Source organism: Sander lucioperca, chromosome 10 (assembly GCF_008315115.2).
Source record: "Sander lucioperca isolate FBNREF2018 chromosome 10, SLUC_FBN_1.2, whole genome shotgun sequence".
Lineage (NCBI taxonomy): Eukaryota > Metazoa > Chordata > Actinopteri > Perciformes > Percidae > Sander > Sander lucioperca.
Genome location: NC_050182.1, coordinates 26324686 through 26339960, shown reverse-complemented (window position 1 = coordinate 26339960; position 15275 = coordinate 26324686). Strand labels below are relative to the sequence as shown.

General features: G+C 40.1%; 2 protein-coding genes across 4 annotated transcripts in view; both read right to left on the bottom strand.

Moving 5' to 3' along the window:
- Positions 1 to 67: 67 nt before the first annotated feature.
- Positions 68 to 8084, bottom strand: il6r (interleukin 6 receptor). 2 transcript variants are annotated; one of them, XM_036006054.1, is made up of 10 exons: positions 7790 to 8084; positions 5706 to 6335; positions 4932 to 5055; positions 4505 to 4695; positions 4242 to 4405; positions 3926 to 4061; positions 1759 to 1802; positions 1593 to 1641; positions 1088 to 1193; positions 68 to 883 (listed from the first exon to the last, which is right to left on the bottom strand). In XM_036006054.1, the coding sequence occupies exons 1-10, from the start codon at positions 7869 to 7871 to the stop codon at positions 625 to 627; spliced, it is 1785 nt and encodes a 594-aa protein (XP_035861947.1). In that variant the 5' UTR covers positions 7872 to 8084; the 3' UTR covers positions 68 to 624. The 2 variants fall into 2 exon arrangements, with proteins under 2 accessions (XP_035861947.1, XP_031155135.1); XM_031299275.1 differs by having other exon boundaries at positions 4505 to 4683; positions 7790 to 8082.
- A 470-nt stretch (positions 8085 to 8554) lies between these two features.
- The window catches only part of atp8b2 (ATPase phospholipid transporting 8B2), a 30624-nt gene continuing 23903 nt past the window's right edge, over positions 8555 to 15275 (bottom strand). For both annotated transcript variants that reach the window (XM_031299281.2, XM_031299279.2), the window contains 6 exons: positions 15146 to 15229; positions 13641 to 13886; positions 13375 to 13513; positions 12846 to 12976; positions 11453 to 12046; positions 8555 to 10059 (listed from right to left, as the gene is read on the bottom strand). In XM_031299281.2, the coding sequence (XP_031155141.1) occupies positions 9970 to 10059; positions 11453 to 12046; positions 12846 to 12976; positions 13375 to 13513; positions 13641 to 13886; positions 15146 to 15229 (1284 nt within the window). In that variant the 3' untranslated portion in view covers positions 8555 to 9969. The remainder of the gene's footprint in view (positions 10060 to 11452; positions 12047 to 12845; positions 12977 to 13374; positions 13514 to 13640; positions 13887 to 15145; positions 15230 to 15275) is intronic.

Here is a 15275-nt window from a genome sequence, read left to right as displayed (position 1 = left end):
TCCCTGCGCAATGTGTACACTTTCCCAATGCTTTCTAGACTAGAAATCTACGTGACCCTAGACTTGCTGAGTGGTAATTAGATTTTATTAAACTTAATTTCAGATGCAACATGTAAACACAAAACTGAGATAATGGAGGTCTTGAAACTATATTTTAGCACAGAAGTCCCCCTTCAAGACGGAGCAAAAAAACAGATGGAAAACAGATGATATTCCAATGCTTTTGACAGCAGCTTTTGGCAATTCTTTTTCAAACCTTGTAAAGAATATGTGGAAACTGAAAGGGATGCAAGTTGTATATTTGATAAACCTTAATACAATTATATACAAACATCAGGTGGTGCTAGCAGGCTTATAATTAGTACATCTAGTCTACAGTTTATCAACACACTATATTGGCACAGACACAGGAGAGACGACTTAAGACAAATATAACAACATGAAGGATTTAGAGGTATTTTAGGCATTAGTTAGAGATAGAAAGAGAGTCAGACTATACAAGCTCTTCCTGAGTTTGCTTTCAACAGAAGCTCATTGAAGAACCACAACAATCTTAAGTCCATTATCCTTTTGTCATCTGTGACACTGGGTTTGGATAGTTTTATTCCCTTTTCTGTCTGCTCATCACTCCCTAAGGATAAAAAAATAACTTGTGTTGTTGAAATGCATGGCTTCTATCTTCTCCTTCACCCACTGTTCTTCATTTTCTTCTTCCTCTTTTTCCACTTTGCTCAGTGGGGGTTCTTGGCAATGAACAGGGGCAAAGGTCACCAGAGCCTGCCCTTCTGGAGGTGTTGGGGTGGAGGGCGGAGGCCGAGTACAGTCATCCCACTGGGTGATGACACTCAGACTCTGGAGTTTAGACATAAATCTGTCCTTGTGTCTGAAATTGAAAATAGAGAAGTTGACTGATATAATTTGCTTTGGTTTCAAATCGAGTAAACTCTGCGTAATCCACTAACAATTATTTAACTCATGTTTTAAATGTATCCATGTCTTGTACAAAAATTCTATTTTCCATATATATATATATATATATATATATATATATATATATATATATATATATATATACAGTATACACTACCTGAATATGTAGGCAGCCAAAATGACCGACAAGAGAACAAGTGAACCACAGGAGATCCACAAGATGTGACATGACACCCCCACTCCAGTTGAAGAAGGTTGAGGAACTGCAATAAAGACCGGGGCAGACTGTGAGAAATCCTAATGGCGCTGAATAACATCAATGCAAGAATGTGTTGGGGTGTGACTGAATGTGTGTGTTTGTGTATGTGAGATAGGTGTGTTGAGCCATGTTTCCTGTGGCATGTTTCGTTGTTGAGCCTCAGCTATTATGATGACATGGCTTCCTGTTGAAACCCAGTGGAGCAGAGGGGGCTTTCAGCACTAACAACATTTAAGAGTTCCTTCTCTCATTCTTCCCTCCCATCTCTCACGCACATGCACACGCGCGAACACACACACACACACACACACACACACACACACACACACACACACACACACACACACACACACACACACACACACCTAAACCAAAGTATTTTAGAGTCTGCTAGCCATCTTACCATCAGACACATCTTCATCTGTACCAGAGCCTTCTAAGTATACTGGAAACTGCAAGTTAGAGATGGTAGAACACAAGAGACGTTGTGAGATACTCATCGCAGGACAACATTAAATACTGTATGCAGCAAGTGTTAGGGTAGCATTACTGTAAGGATTGAGTCTTACCGTTGTGGCATCAATCCATGGAGATGGTGTCTGTCCTCCGGCCACTAATTAAATCAAAAGAAAAGCTATACATTAAAACCTAATAGAAATGAACACCACCTCTGCAATAGTAGGCCTACAACAAAATAGAAGAAGACTCTTTAACATAAGATCTCTGTCATCTAAAGATGTACTAGTAAACTATTTAATATCAGATTGTCATATTGATTTACTTTGTCTTGCAATGGGAAGATTGCAAAAAACAGCAGAATTTGAAGTAGAGTGAGACCGCTTTCTGTTTCCCCAATGACTGCAAAAATAAAGTGCACTTTAAACCTGGCTGTGTCATGAAGAATGTGTTAAATGTGTTAAATAAATCCACTGCCTCCTGTCATATTAATACTCACATTCCTCAAGGCACCGGCCGAGGAGGTGGAGTTGCACACATCTTTGACTCAAGCCTATTAATCAACCCTAAACTAAATTACAACTCATTCAAAAGCCTTGATCTTAGTATTTCAGGCTTTCACACCCAACCTGGAATACGCTAAAGCCAATTTTATTTGTGTACCATGCTCCTAGTCTGTATTTTGATGACAGCCTTAATACCACGTTTATCTCATTATTAGATTTGAATGGCTTCTGTCAGAGTATACTTAACCATTTACGTTTAACCACTACTGTCAACCTTGTTCTGGCATATGGCATTGAAATCGAACATTTAATAGTCTTTACCCAGAATCCTTTTTTATCGGATGGTTATTAAATAACTTTTGAATTCCTATTACCTACTATTAGTAACAATTTAATAATAAAATTTGAATTATTAAAGACAAAATTCATCACCTCCTGCTGGTACAGATTTATCTTCAAACACAGGAACCCTAGAAACATATGTAAAACCTGATATATATTTAGACTGCTTTTCTCCCATTGACCTTAACCAACTAACTTTTCTTCATCTAAGCAATCTAAAAGTAAATTAATTAAAATAATTGAAAATGATTTAAAATCATGAACCAGAAGAGCTGTACATATCCCGAGACACGGGATACTATATTTTTAGAGCAGTCTTTACTTTCATTTGATAACATACCAAATGATGAGGTTGACACAAAATGAGAGAGAAAAGCTGACAATATGCAACAAAGGTCGCAGTCTGGTCTCAGACTTAATAACAAAGTGATTACATGGTCAGCTTCTTACATCCCAAGGCTACCAGGAAACTACTTAAAAAAATAGTTTGACATTTTGTAAATACGCTTATATGCTTTTTTTCTGAGAGAAGATCAACACTCTCATGTCTGTACAATAAACATGGACCTTCAGCAGGATACAATTAGCTTAGCTTAGCGGAAAGACTGGAAACAGGGAGATACAGCTAGCCTGACAAATAGCTAGCCAAATATAAAAAGTCATGCCTACCAGCTGCTCACTAATTACCACCATAAATCTAGTTAAATCTGTGGAAAAACCGGAATCTAAAAACAACAAGACATTAGAGTATTAATCTTCTCGTCTTACTCCCAAGAAAGTAAAACCCCTAAATAATGACACATATCAAAGAGATATAAATGATTTCAAGGGAATGAAAAAAAGAGTACAGAGTGATATGTTAAAAAAATACTTTCATGTAGCGAGAACATGTGTCACTTTCATTTTTCATGGGGTATATTTCATTTTGCAAAGAACATCAGGATATGAGGATGCATTCATAAATGTTTTCTAAATATTTTCAACTTTATGAAGATGTAACCAGGATCCAGAATACTGCATGCATGCTGTGCATAATGAGTCAATTTATTAAGAAAGGATGAGAAACACAACAGGAAGGGTTACCAGGATGTAAGTATGAGAGAGTTTTTATTTAGCTACTTTTGAAAACCCTAATTGTGTGGGAAGGAAACAGGAGGCTTTCCTCTTCAGGTTGTCATGACTACTTTTGTCTGTGTCCAAGGTGGATCACATAATACCGAGGCGATAAAGTTCAATGATTTACAGGTCCACCTAATTAATCCCTTCCATGTCTCTAAAACGACTTTTCTGGCGGCCTGCCCCTGAGCAGAAAAAAACAACCATATAAAGTTTCCATAGCGTCAGCTAAGCGCGTGACCCCATCTTGAAATGGCTTGATTTTATACTTTTTTTCTGTGTGTATGTGTGTGTGTGTGTGTGTATGTGTGTTTACCTGTCCATCTGCTGGCAGGTGTACTCCAGTCACTCCACTGACCATCATACTCATCTCTAGTTCTGAGCTGTATCAGGTACTCAACACCAGGTATTGCATCAGTGATAGTGTAGGAGCGGTCCTCAATCCTATGTATCTACATAGGCACATACAGAAAGACATCCAGGTGAACACACATCACACTGACGTCACTTAAGTGTTTAATTGTTTCAGGCCAGAAAAGCCAACAGTGCATTGAGCTACTGAAATGTGAAAAGTGAACACACACACACCAACAGTGCTTGCTCAAAAACTCTATTTGTCTACCAGCACGCACCTGCCAAAATGAGGACTTGAGAGGTCGGTATTGAATCTCGTAGATTAGTTTATAATAGTGGTCGTGAGGCATCCAGGAGATCGGCAAACTCCAGTTGACCGTCATCCTCATCTCCTGTCCCTCCTCCTGTCGAACTGACACATCTGATGGAGGGTCTGGCTTTACTGAGGGAGCAGGAAGGAATACAGTGAGTGCTTTAATTACCCTTAGATCAGACCAAACACACATGTGACATGGACACATCCGTCGATGCAAAAACTTACAAATGTCCATAGGTATGAAGTGCCGCAGGGCGCTGGTGGCGTTGCCAGCGATGCTCGTAACACACAGGTAGGCCATGTGAAGGGTTCTCAGCTCGTCCCAATTGTGTTCCAGAGCACACCAACAGCGGGAGCGCCGAGATGAGTATGAGCACTGTGAACGATGGAAAGCCCCTGCCGGGCTGAGAGAAGGAATGACAAAGAAAGAAAAAAACAGTATTGGGACCTGCTATAACACCTATACTAGTGTGATTGACAGGTCAGTTGATACAGGGACTGAAAAGAAACAACATCTAAATCAGAATTTGTAATGTTGTTAAAGGTTTTTTTGTAAAATAGTATTTACCATCTCCACACATATGTATAAGACATGTATGACATATTTAGAAGTTATTCATTGGGGAGTTATAGTGTTAATGTATGTCCTTACCTTTTACTGAGTAAGAGGTAACAGTTAGGCTTTATAGTGATGGGCTTCTGGGGTGCCCACTCACAGCGGATCTTACTGCTGGGTGACCTTTTGTAGCAGGACAGGCTGGGATTCTCTGGAGGATCTGACACGTATAGAAGACATGCAGTAATACTGTACATTTATCAGTCAGTCAGTCATTGTCTTTCCTAAATATATCTATATCAACCACACTTTTAATTACTATCACACTCTCATTCAATGCTAGGCTACAACAATCGATTAGTTTTGTTATAGATTAAACTGTCAATAGTTTTTTAGATTAGCTGTTTTAAAAAATAATGAAAAATGCCACTTTTCCCTAGTCCAACCAGCAATCCAAAACACAAAGCTATTCGATCAACAATGATGTAAAACAGAGAGAGAGAGAGAGAGAGAGAGAGAGAGAGAGAGAGAGAGAGAGAGAGAGAGACAAGCAAAACACCATCCCACCAGCTGAACTGTCTCAATGTTCTACCCATACATCATTACTCACTTTTTTATTGTCACACTGATGCATAACATCTTTTATTTACACTAAAAGTCCTTACATTCAGAATGTGTGGCATAATTCACTTTGCAATGTATTACTCAGACTGTATTGTTTATAGAAAAACAATCCTTAATGTTTTTGTTTCTTTGTTACGTAATTAAGATATGTTAGGACAATGAAAGGACAAATATCCTATGGATCAAATCAAATTGACACATATAACTTCAATCATCCATTACAACTTCATTGCTGTTGTGACTCACCTGCAACGTTTACTTTTAAGGAGAACCTCTCTCTGCCTCTGTGATAACAACTGTACCTCCCAGAGTCTGTCAGTCTTACTGAGGACAGAGACAGTGACGCCCTTCTCCTCTCAAATGTGATTTCTCCCCAGTCTCTGTCTCCTTTTCCCACTGTCCTACTGTTCCACTTCCACTGTAGCCTTGATTTTATGCCCCTTGTTACTCTGCTCCCTTCGTCGCCCTCCTTCTCGTAATCGCTCTCGCCATCCATCTCCTTAGCCTCCCAGTCGGATTCATCCTTTAGCAGTCTGCTCACACTGGTTTGCCAGACCGTGTGAGTGGTGGGAGAAGCTGTGTATCCTGTAGCTGTACGCCCAAGGCTTCTGTTTTCTCCCGCATCAGTCAGGTCAGGGTGGTATCCCTCACTTACAGTATTCTCCACAGTATGTTTGTCACTTTTCATCGAAACTTCAGTATTGCTTCTAATGTTTACAGTGGTTGTTGGGGTTGAATCAGAAGAACTCCCTCCTCTGTTGGTGTTTGAGCCTTGTCTGGCCATGCTGACCTTTACTCCATCCACCTCCACATGACCGCTGCAGGTCAAAACCAACGAACTGCCCGGGGATAAAACCAACACACCAGGGGGAGGGTCTGCACAGAAAAACAAAAAACAAGATTTATAGAATATAAACCAATGTGTGTTTTGTCTGTCTTGAATTGTGTTTGTGTGTAAATTCAAGACTTTCAAGACATCGCACATTCAGGCAGCATTTTGTACAGAATGAGTATTGGTTGCAGTTCACTGGGCTTAGTACAGATACAATGCAACATTGCATAACCAAAATTTGCAACTCTTTTTAAACTTCCTCTTTAAATAAATCTCTCTTCTTTACTGTTTCGTTTTCAGTCCTAAATCATGCCCTTTTGTGCAATCTCTCACTTATTTATATTTCTTCCCCTAAGTATGCAGATTTTCTGATTGCATTCAAAACTCACATAAATGCCTTAGCTGTTATCGCCACTTGTTTGGACATACTGGCTTGACGTCAGAAGCCCATTGCCCTTGTAGTGCAAAACACACTTTCTCTCTATTGCTCCCACGTTCCCAGTTCCCTCTCTTTTTTGCCTAGAAATCAGATATAGAAATCTATTACTGTAGAACTGGTTCAAGATTCAAGAGATTTTATTGCTATTTGTACATAAAGGACAGTGCAGGTACATAGGATTTCTTTTGTGCTTATCTCTCAGATAAGCACAATATAGTTAGTTAGTTAGACAAAACTATTAGTTAGATAGTTTTGTCGGTGTTAAGAACAAGGTCGTTGTTCTCTCTATAGACAAAACTGGTTTTAGGTTTCAAACATTTACACTTATTCTAACATTTTGAATTCGCCTGACCCTATGCATGCTATTTGGATAATTATTATAAAGTGCAGAAATTATGACACCAAAGTAAAAGGAGCTTTATTCCCTCTCTCCCAGAAGTTTTTAGTCCAGTACAACAAACATAACCAAGGCTAAAAAACACATTTATAGTAGATGCTGATTGGTGAGCTGAGATTTGGCAGCATATGGTTATTTGTAGATACTGCCAATGAAGCCAGATGCTGAATTTAGAAAAAATAATTCAGGGTCTGAACATAAAAACTGTAAATAGCCTTAGGCTATAGTAGGTTAGGTTATAGGCTATAGTATGAAGAACATTTTTTCTGAGCTTCCACAAAAGCTTTACAAAACAGTGATTTCGATGTGAAACGACACATAATGGCAATACAGATAATTTAAATAAATATTTAAATGTATATTTAGAAACAAGCATACTTTAAGTTCTGTAAATATGATGTGAAATTCGAAACTAAACTATGAGTCGCGCTGTGCTTAAACTGCTATCAAAGCAGGCTGCTACTGTGATTGATCTTATCTCCAGTCAAAAAATCAAAACAAATCTGAATAGCTCTCGTGGGGGACATTAAGGTCATCTTAGCAAACAAAAACACCTTACAATTACTTTTAAAATGAATTGAGTTTTTGATTTGTCCTAATTTTGACAATACCTGAGCAAACTTCATGTCAGGATAAATTATTAATTGATTCTGGTGTCTTACCTTTTCTGGGACAGGTTCCGTCAAAAATGCCGTGGACCGCTGTGGCGCACAGAACACACAGCAAAGGGAGAATAATTCGCATTTTTGCGCATGAGTCTCCCTTCACCGACTCCTCACACCATCACTAAAACACGCAAACAGCATCAGCTGAGAGATTGTTGTGACTCCTTTTAACCTTCTCACACGAACAAAAAACAACAATTGACAGTCCTCTAGGCTACAGACAGGGTTGTTATACAGACCGGCTTCCTCTGGTTACAGCAGTCTGCTGTCAGTAAGACCCGTTATTGTGAAATCCCAGCTCTCTTCCCCTTGTTCAGCCCGTTACAGAGGAAATCCTCCCCAGCGTCAAAATAAAAAACCCCATGAGAACTGTAAATAGTCCTGCAATTATAATATTTATATTTAAAACCTGTCATACACAGGAAGTCTGTCATAGCCTACTGTAGTTACTGTCTGTAACTGTACTTTTCCGATTTTGTATTGTGCACTTTATTCTAATTACATACCATAAGTGAGTGTATAATGTCAAATATGTAAAACGTGTTTTTTATTTCAATATTCCTTTTCTGATTTGAACACAACTCAAACTATATCTTTCTCTGAGTGTTTTTGCCACATAAAGTACCACAGATCTGTGTTTTTGTGGTTAAACTAATTCAAAGTTATTTTTCACTTTACCTCATTTCATGCCCCACCATGGCATAGTCATTTCTACCTTACGCTTTGGATGCTATACTTGAAATAACATTTGCATGGACACAGTTTGTTTCTCTCATTTGAAAGAGAGTTGACATGTTTATTGACCACTGTTTCAACAGCTCAGTATTCCACCCTAAGAGATCATCCATACTCAAACAATTCATGGGGCCAACTACTGTACAGTACATTCATTTCCAGCCTTGTCTTTGCAGATCATGTCAGCATTCTGTTGTATTTTCAGTCTGAGAGCTGCTTTGTTGAAGACTGTAGAAACAGATCCAGGTTTATATCGATCCTCTGGTTACGCAACTTAGTTTATTATCTCACCCCAATCCGAGTCAGGGGTCAGTAATAGTTAGGAGCAAACACAGATGAGATGTTGTACTTTGATTGATAGATCAGAAACCAGAAAGAGCTTAGAGGACTACAATGTCGGCATTGTTAAGGCATGATTATTCCCAAACACCTTCCCTTTATTCGTGGACAAATAAACATTTAAAGCACTTTACTGAAGTGTAAGACGGTTTGACAAATCACTTTTTAATGTCCGTTAGTGCCTTTTTGGTTTTCACAGAGTTTCTTTGCACTTTTCCCAGGTCTTACATAATGTAAGCCAGCGGCAGTTGGTCTTTTCATTGTGTTTTTCAGACTGCGGTGGTACGAGATATTTACATGATCTGGCCCTTTGTCAGACCAAAAATAAAATTAAAAAAACTTGCAAAGAGGAGAAAAAGCACTGAGAGCTTGCTTTGAGGAGCCATTATAAAACACATCAATATGATGCAAAATAAGAAAGGAAAACACATGAAGTAGAGGTATAACAAGTAAGAAAACAGATCAGTGGGAGATAAGGGACACAAGTCTTGCAACAGTCTTGCAGTGTCCTGTAAAATAAAGCACCGTTCTCACTGAGAACTATAGTGAACACAGAGGCTGGAGGATAAAAACACTTTTACAGATAATAATGCCGGCACTTCACTGATTGAAAGTCTTGTTATTCTGCTCATTCATTCAACCTATTGTTGATTTTGAGAGATGCTGCGTGATTTGGTTGTGAGTGAGGCTAAACTTGAAATAAGAAGTGGTGACAATCTTTTAGATCATTAATAGTAAGTGATCTGTTTCTGCACCCACTGCTTTCCTTCAGTTAAATACTGTAAATCTCATGATGTTCTAGTCATACATGAACACAGTTATATGCTGTCGGAACATGTCTATCTCCATTCAATCCCAATTCATGGTTGGCAAAGTCCATGTCATAAGGATGTGCCACTTCTTCCTATGATTTGGATTTATTTGATTTATTATAGAAGCTTCATTGGGAGTCAGAGAGAAGAGTGAGGAGCTGTTTGTAACAGTCAGTGTGCTCTCAGTGTCGCAGTTTCTCTCCAGGAAAACACACAACACATCCTGTATGTTTGTGCAAACATGTGATGGACAGTAGTGAACAAGCTATTCCTCCATTTATTCTGAATGTTTCACTCAATCTGGCTGGTTTCCTTGGCAACACAGGGTGGGCCTGGGCTGTTGGATGCAGTGGTCCGAGTCTTCCAACCAAACAGAGCTTCCTGTTGGAGAGAGGAAGAGTTGTGTCGATGTGTATGCTTTTAGATGTGTTGTAACTAGGGCTGTCAGCATTAACGCGTTAATCGCGATGCGATTAAGGGCCGAGCATAATGCGTTAATTTTTTTTAATTGTATTAATTGCATGCTGCCATTTATTAATTTATTTTCACTTCACTCGGCTTTGCGTCGTGCCTAACAGGCTACTATTTTGCCGTACTTCCTCGTAACACATCCTGCTGCTGCAGGAATAGCAACGCGGATTTCGGTGCCTCATTCTGGTGCCACTGATATGTCTGCACTTCTCTCTGATGCTCTGAAACAGACGTTACAGGCAACAGAAACATTGCTGCACGTGACGCTAGTTAACACTGTACTCGACAGCAGCTAACGTTAGCCTACCGCTAGCTAGTAGCTGGATTAAACACGGTTAAAATGCTGACAGCTAATGCTAAACGGTGTAAAGTTTGTCTGTATTTCACTGTAGAGGATTCCGACACCGGGATGTAACAATCTGCAGCTGCTGTTCATTGAACGCACACAGACAGTGTGTTCAATGAAACTGCTAATTTACAGCCTCGTGGTGCATTCAAAGTTGTTGTTAAATGCCCTTTTCCCATCTGGTGGTTGTTTTTGTCATTCAACAGCTATTTACTAGTGAAATAAGTTACTGTTATAGTCAGGGTTCAAAATTAGCACCATCTACCAGCCAAATGCTGGTAAAGTATGCATGTGGCTGGTAGATTTGATTCACTCACCAGCCAAAAAAAGCAATGGTAATCTATAGAGTGGCTTGTCAAATGTAAACATTCACTAGCCATTCGGCTGGTGGACCAAAAAGTTAATTTTGAACCCTGGTTATAGTGATTACATTATTATTAAACATTTAATTTTGACGATACAGGCATAGCAATAAACAAGCCATTCTTTAATGTCACCAACTGTTTAGTACCCTTCTTTTTTATAACTTTCTTAAAAAGTATCGGTTCAGGCACTGGTACTGTTTTAAAAGTACCGCTTTAGCACCGGTATCCAAACCAAACAATACCCAACCCTAATATTGACTCTAGATTCAAATGTGTGACTAGATTAAATATATAATAAACAAATACAAATCTTAAAATCAAGTTCATAAAGTCATTTTCTTTGCATTCATTTGATTCCCAATCAAGATACACTGGTAAGATTTGCTTTCCATTGTTAATATGTACTTAAAAACAGTTCTGAAATGCAAAATAATAGAATTTTAATCATGTGATAAAACATGCGATTAAACGCGATTAACTATAGAAATTCAACGATTAATTGCGATTAAGAAAATTTAATCGTTTGACAGCCCTAGTTGTAACTGTTTCATTGTTGTTATTAATACATGAATGGGAAGTAACAGCAGCTCACCTGCACAGTGCCCAGAGTGACGGTCCAGCCTCCAGGTGAGTCTCCCCCATGGGCCCTCACTGCTGCGGGGGTGAGGACGCCAGCATTGAGGGCCTGAGGTGCAGCTTCTTCTGAAGCTGGTGCTGAAGCTGGAGGGGTTTGTGTGGGTGAAGCAGCAACAGTCTGTGTATTTTGGACTAGTGCTGCGCCTCTGTCCTCCTCGATGGGTATATCTTGTGTGCCGCCCAGAACAGAGGAGGAGTTTGAGAGCGGCGGAACTGACACAGAGACACAACTGGGTGCTGGGCTGGACTCTCCAGAGGCGCTGGGAGGAGTGTGAGCGTGACTATGTTTCTTCCTGCGGAGCGTGTCGATCCAGCTGGAGCTGTGTCTGGAGGCAAAGTTGGCCAGGGCCAAGGATGAGAGTCTCATGTTCTTCCCTGAGGTGATCAGCTCTCCAAATCCTTCCTGGTGGGCAAAGGCGTAGCCTGACCTCCTAGAGCCGCGAGTGCCCAGACGGCCCTCTGACACTCTGCCCACCCCACGCCAGGCACCTCCCACGCTACGACCTACCGGCTTTCGCTTCTTCTGTCGCACCAGCTGAGTGTGGCGCACCTAAGAAAGGAACAGAGACCTGTTTTCAGTCTTTGTGCTAAGTTAATGGAATGTGCTTCTCAAAACGGGGAATTCTTCTCCTTTAAGGTTGCAAAATTCTTTCATTTTTTTCCATTGACAACATTGTTTTTACTCTTTTTCCACCTGTGAGCCTTGTATCTACTGTTATTATTATTTATTATATTTTTTTTCTGAACTTTTTTTCATTTTAGTTATTGTAGGTCAGGCACACACACGCACGCACGCACGCACGCACGCACGCACGCACGCACGCACGCACGCACGCACACACACACACACACACACACACACACACACACACACACACACACACACACACACCAAACTTTGTTTGCCACTTTTCTATCTCTTCATACTTTACAATTAAAACTCATCCCCAGCATAGACACAGATAATAGTTATTGACTGTAGTTAATATGACTGTAGAGAAACAGGAAGGAGGAACTTCTTCACGCCAACTTGACAGGGGCTCCGGTTTGACGTCAAGCTGGCTTGAGACACACTGACTGACAAGGCCACACACTGAGCTTATACTCATATACTAAAGTAACTTGTGTCATTAATGTAAACTGATTAAGTCAAGTCAATATTTGCAGAGCGGGCCAGTGACGATAAGCATTAACTCATCATCACACACGCACTCAGATGAACTGTTTTTTACGTGTGCAGTTAATCATTGGCTGAGACCAGTTTGAAACTGACCTGTTGGGAAGACGTGACATTGACACATGTGAAGACAATGAAGTAGATGGACATATCAGCGTGTGTGTTTTCTCACCGTGTCTGAGAGCTGAGGTTTGAGATCCACCTTAAGGAAGCGGAATGCCAAAACTGGAACTATGCATATTGCAGTCGCCAGTGCAATAGTTAACCACACGACTGGTTGCAACAATGTGCTCTGGGCACTACCTGCACGCACAAACACACATATACAAACATAAACATGAACAAATATGTTTCAGGAGTTTACAGCATTTCACACACACACACACACACACACACACACACACACACACACACACACACACACACACACACACACACACACACACACACACACACACACACAAGGATATTAGACATCTTTACATGATGATCTTACTGGTGGTGTGAAATGATTTCAGCAGGTGACTACAGTAAACGTAATGAAGATATTCTCTATCAAAGAGCCAATATTATCGTCAGATCATATTTCAGCTCATCACACATGAAAAATTCAGTATTGGTCAGGCTCTCACATGTGTGTGTGTGTGTGTGTGTGTGTGTGTGTGTGTGTAACAGACAAATAAAGAGAAGAGGGGACTGACCTACAAAGTGGAACTGATTTGGAAAGATCTTGAAGAGGGTCTGACTGTGCAGAGCAAACATGATGGTGAAGTATAAGCCCAGAGAGCCCCACACAAACACATGGTTGATAACAGTCCAGAAGCCTGTGTCGAGAGCGATCTACATATTCACACAGACAAACATGCAAAAAAACCACACAATGAATACACATTGATGGAACCGACAGCAGTTAAAAATAGAGGTAGCAAGCTGTGAGGAAAGCTAACACCACTATGGCCTCTCTCACCTGTACGCTGACCACAATGACCAGGGTGGTTGCCGTGGTGACTGCAAAGGTCTGGTAGTCAGCGAGGGGCACTCCGGTGCTCTGAGTGGCGTTAGACAGGACGGCACAGGGGACAAAAAACAGCACTACTGATGTGTAGATGCCCTGGGCAATGCAGATGAAGAATTCTCTCTTGTTGAAGAGGAGGTTGAGCTGCCCGGGCTCATACAGTTTAGGATACTCCAGACTCCTCTGGTCAGGAACATCCTACAACAAGAGAGGAAGAGAGGAGCTGCATTTACTAAAATAAGGCTACCTTGCTTTGCTGTGGTCGTAACTACAGATATTTCCTGGAATTGTTATATTTCATAAAATAATGACCAATTTCTAGAGTGTACATCCATGCTAGCATCTGTGTGAGTCTGTACTTAGGTAAATGCTAACACCAGCAGGCTAACATTCTTAAAATGACAATGCTAACATGTTTAGCAGGTATAATGTTGACCATGTTCACCATCTTAGTTTAGTGTGTTAGCACTCAGCACTAAACAGAAAGTGCAGCTGAAAATTATCTGAATGGGGGTCATTTCTATGTTCTCAAGGACCTATTCAAGCCTAGTCTAGCGTGGCTGTGTTGAGTTTTGCAAGAGATTGGTAAGGGCTATTTTCACAGTTAAAAAATAAAAAAAGGGAGATGGACATTTCAAATGCAGTTTGAATAGTACACATCTGTTCAATGTGTATATCAATGTTTAAAGTCTTGTTTAAAGAAACTTGTCTTGCCCACAAATTTGAGGGCGTAGGTTGGTTCCAAAGAGTATAACATTAGTAGGTTATAAGCTGTAGGTTGGTGATTTCACCATATTGACCTAGAGGAACATACATTGAACATTTAACCTAGGGCAAAAACAATGCTGAGAACATAAAACCATTTGAAAGGCCTCCTTAATGTGTCACATGAAGAGGATATTCAGCTGGGGAACACACTGTAAGACCCTTGGAACATAGATACACGATTGGATTGTGATTAGTTTGCTGGTTTTTGTTCAAAAATCAAAGTACTTGACAAATTAAAAGTTCGACCTGATGATTACGCTAGTAGAAAAATTAAGGGATCAGCAAAGTTATAACAATTCTTCCTGAATGTCATTGTGAATGTCATGGCAATATATTCAGTAGTTTTTCAGAAATTTCACTCAAAACCATGAATGTCAACCTCATAGTGGCAAGGGAGGGCAGTCAGTAAGCTATATCCTCTGGGGACCATGAATGTATGTACGAAATGGCATGGCAATTCATCCAATAGTTGAGATATTTCAGTCTGGTCCAAAGTGGTGGAATGACTGACCAAAAGACCAACATTGCCATGTCTTGCTAGAGTAGCAAAACATATGGCTACATCTTTCTTTAATGTTCTGTTGTTGTGGCTGATGAAGATTTGAACCGCAACAGAGAATTCACCAACATTTATGTGGTTCTTCAATTTAATGGAAAGAATACAGCATGCACAGTGTCCTTGAACAGACCTGGTCAAATATCCCCATGGCCAGCACAGGGAGGGAGGTGTAGACAATGTTGTAGAGAGTGATGAAGTACTGATCATACACCGTCTACAAGAGAGAGGAGATGGACATTAAAAACGCAGACAAAGTCAAA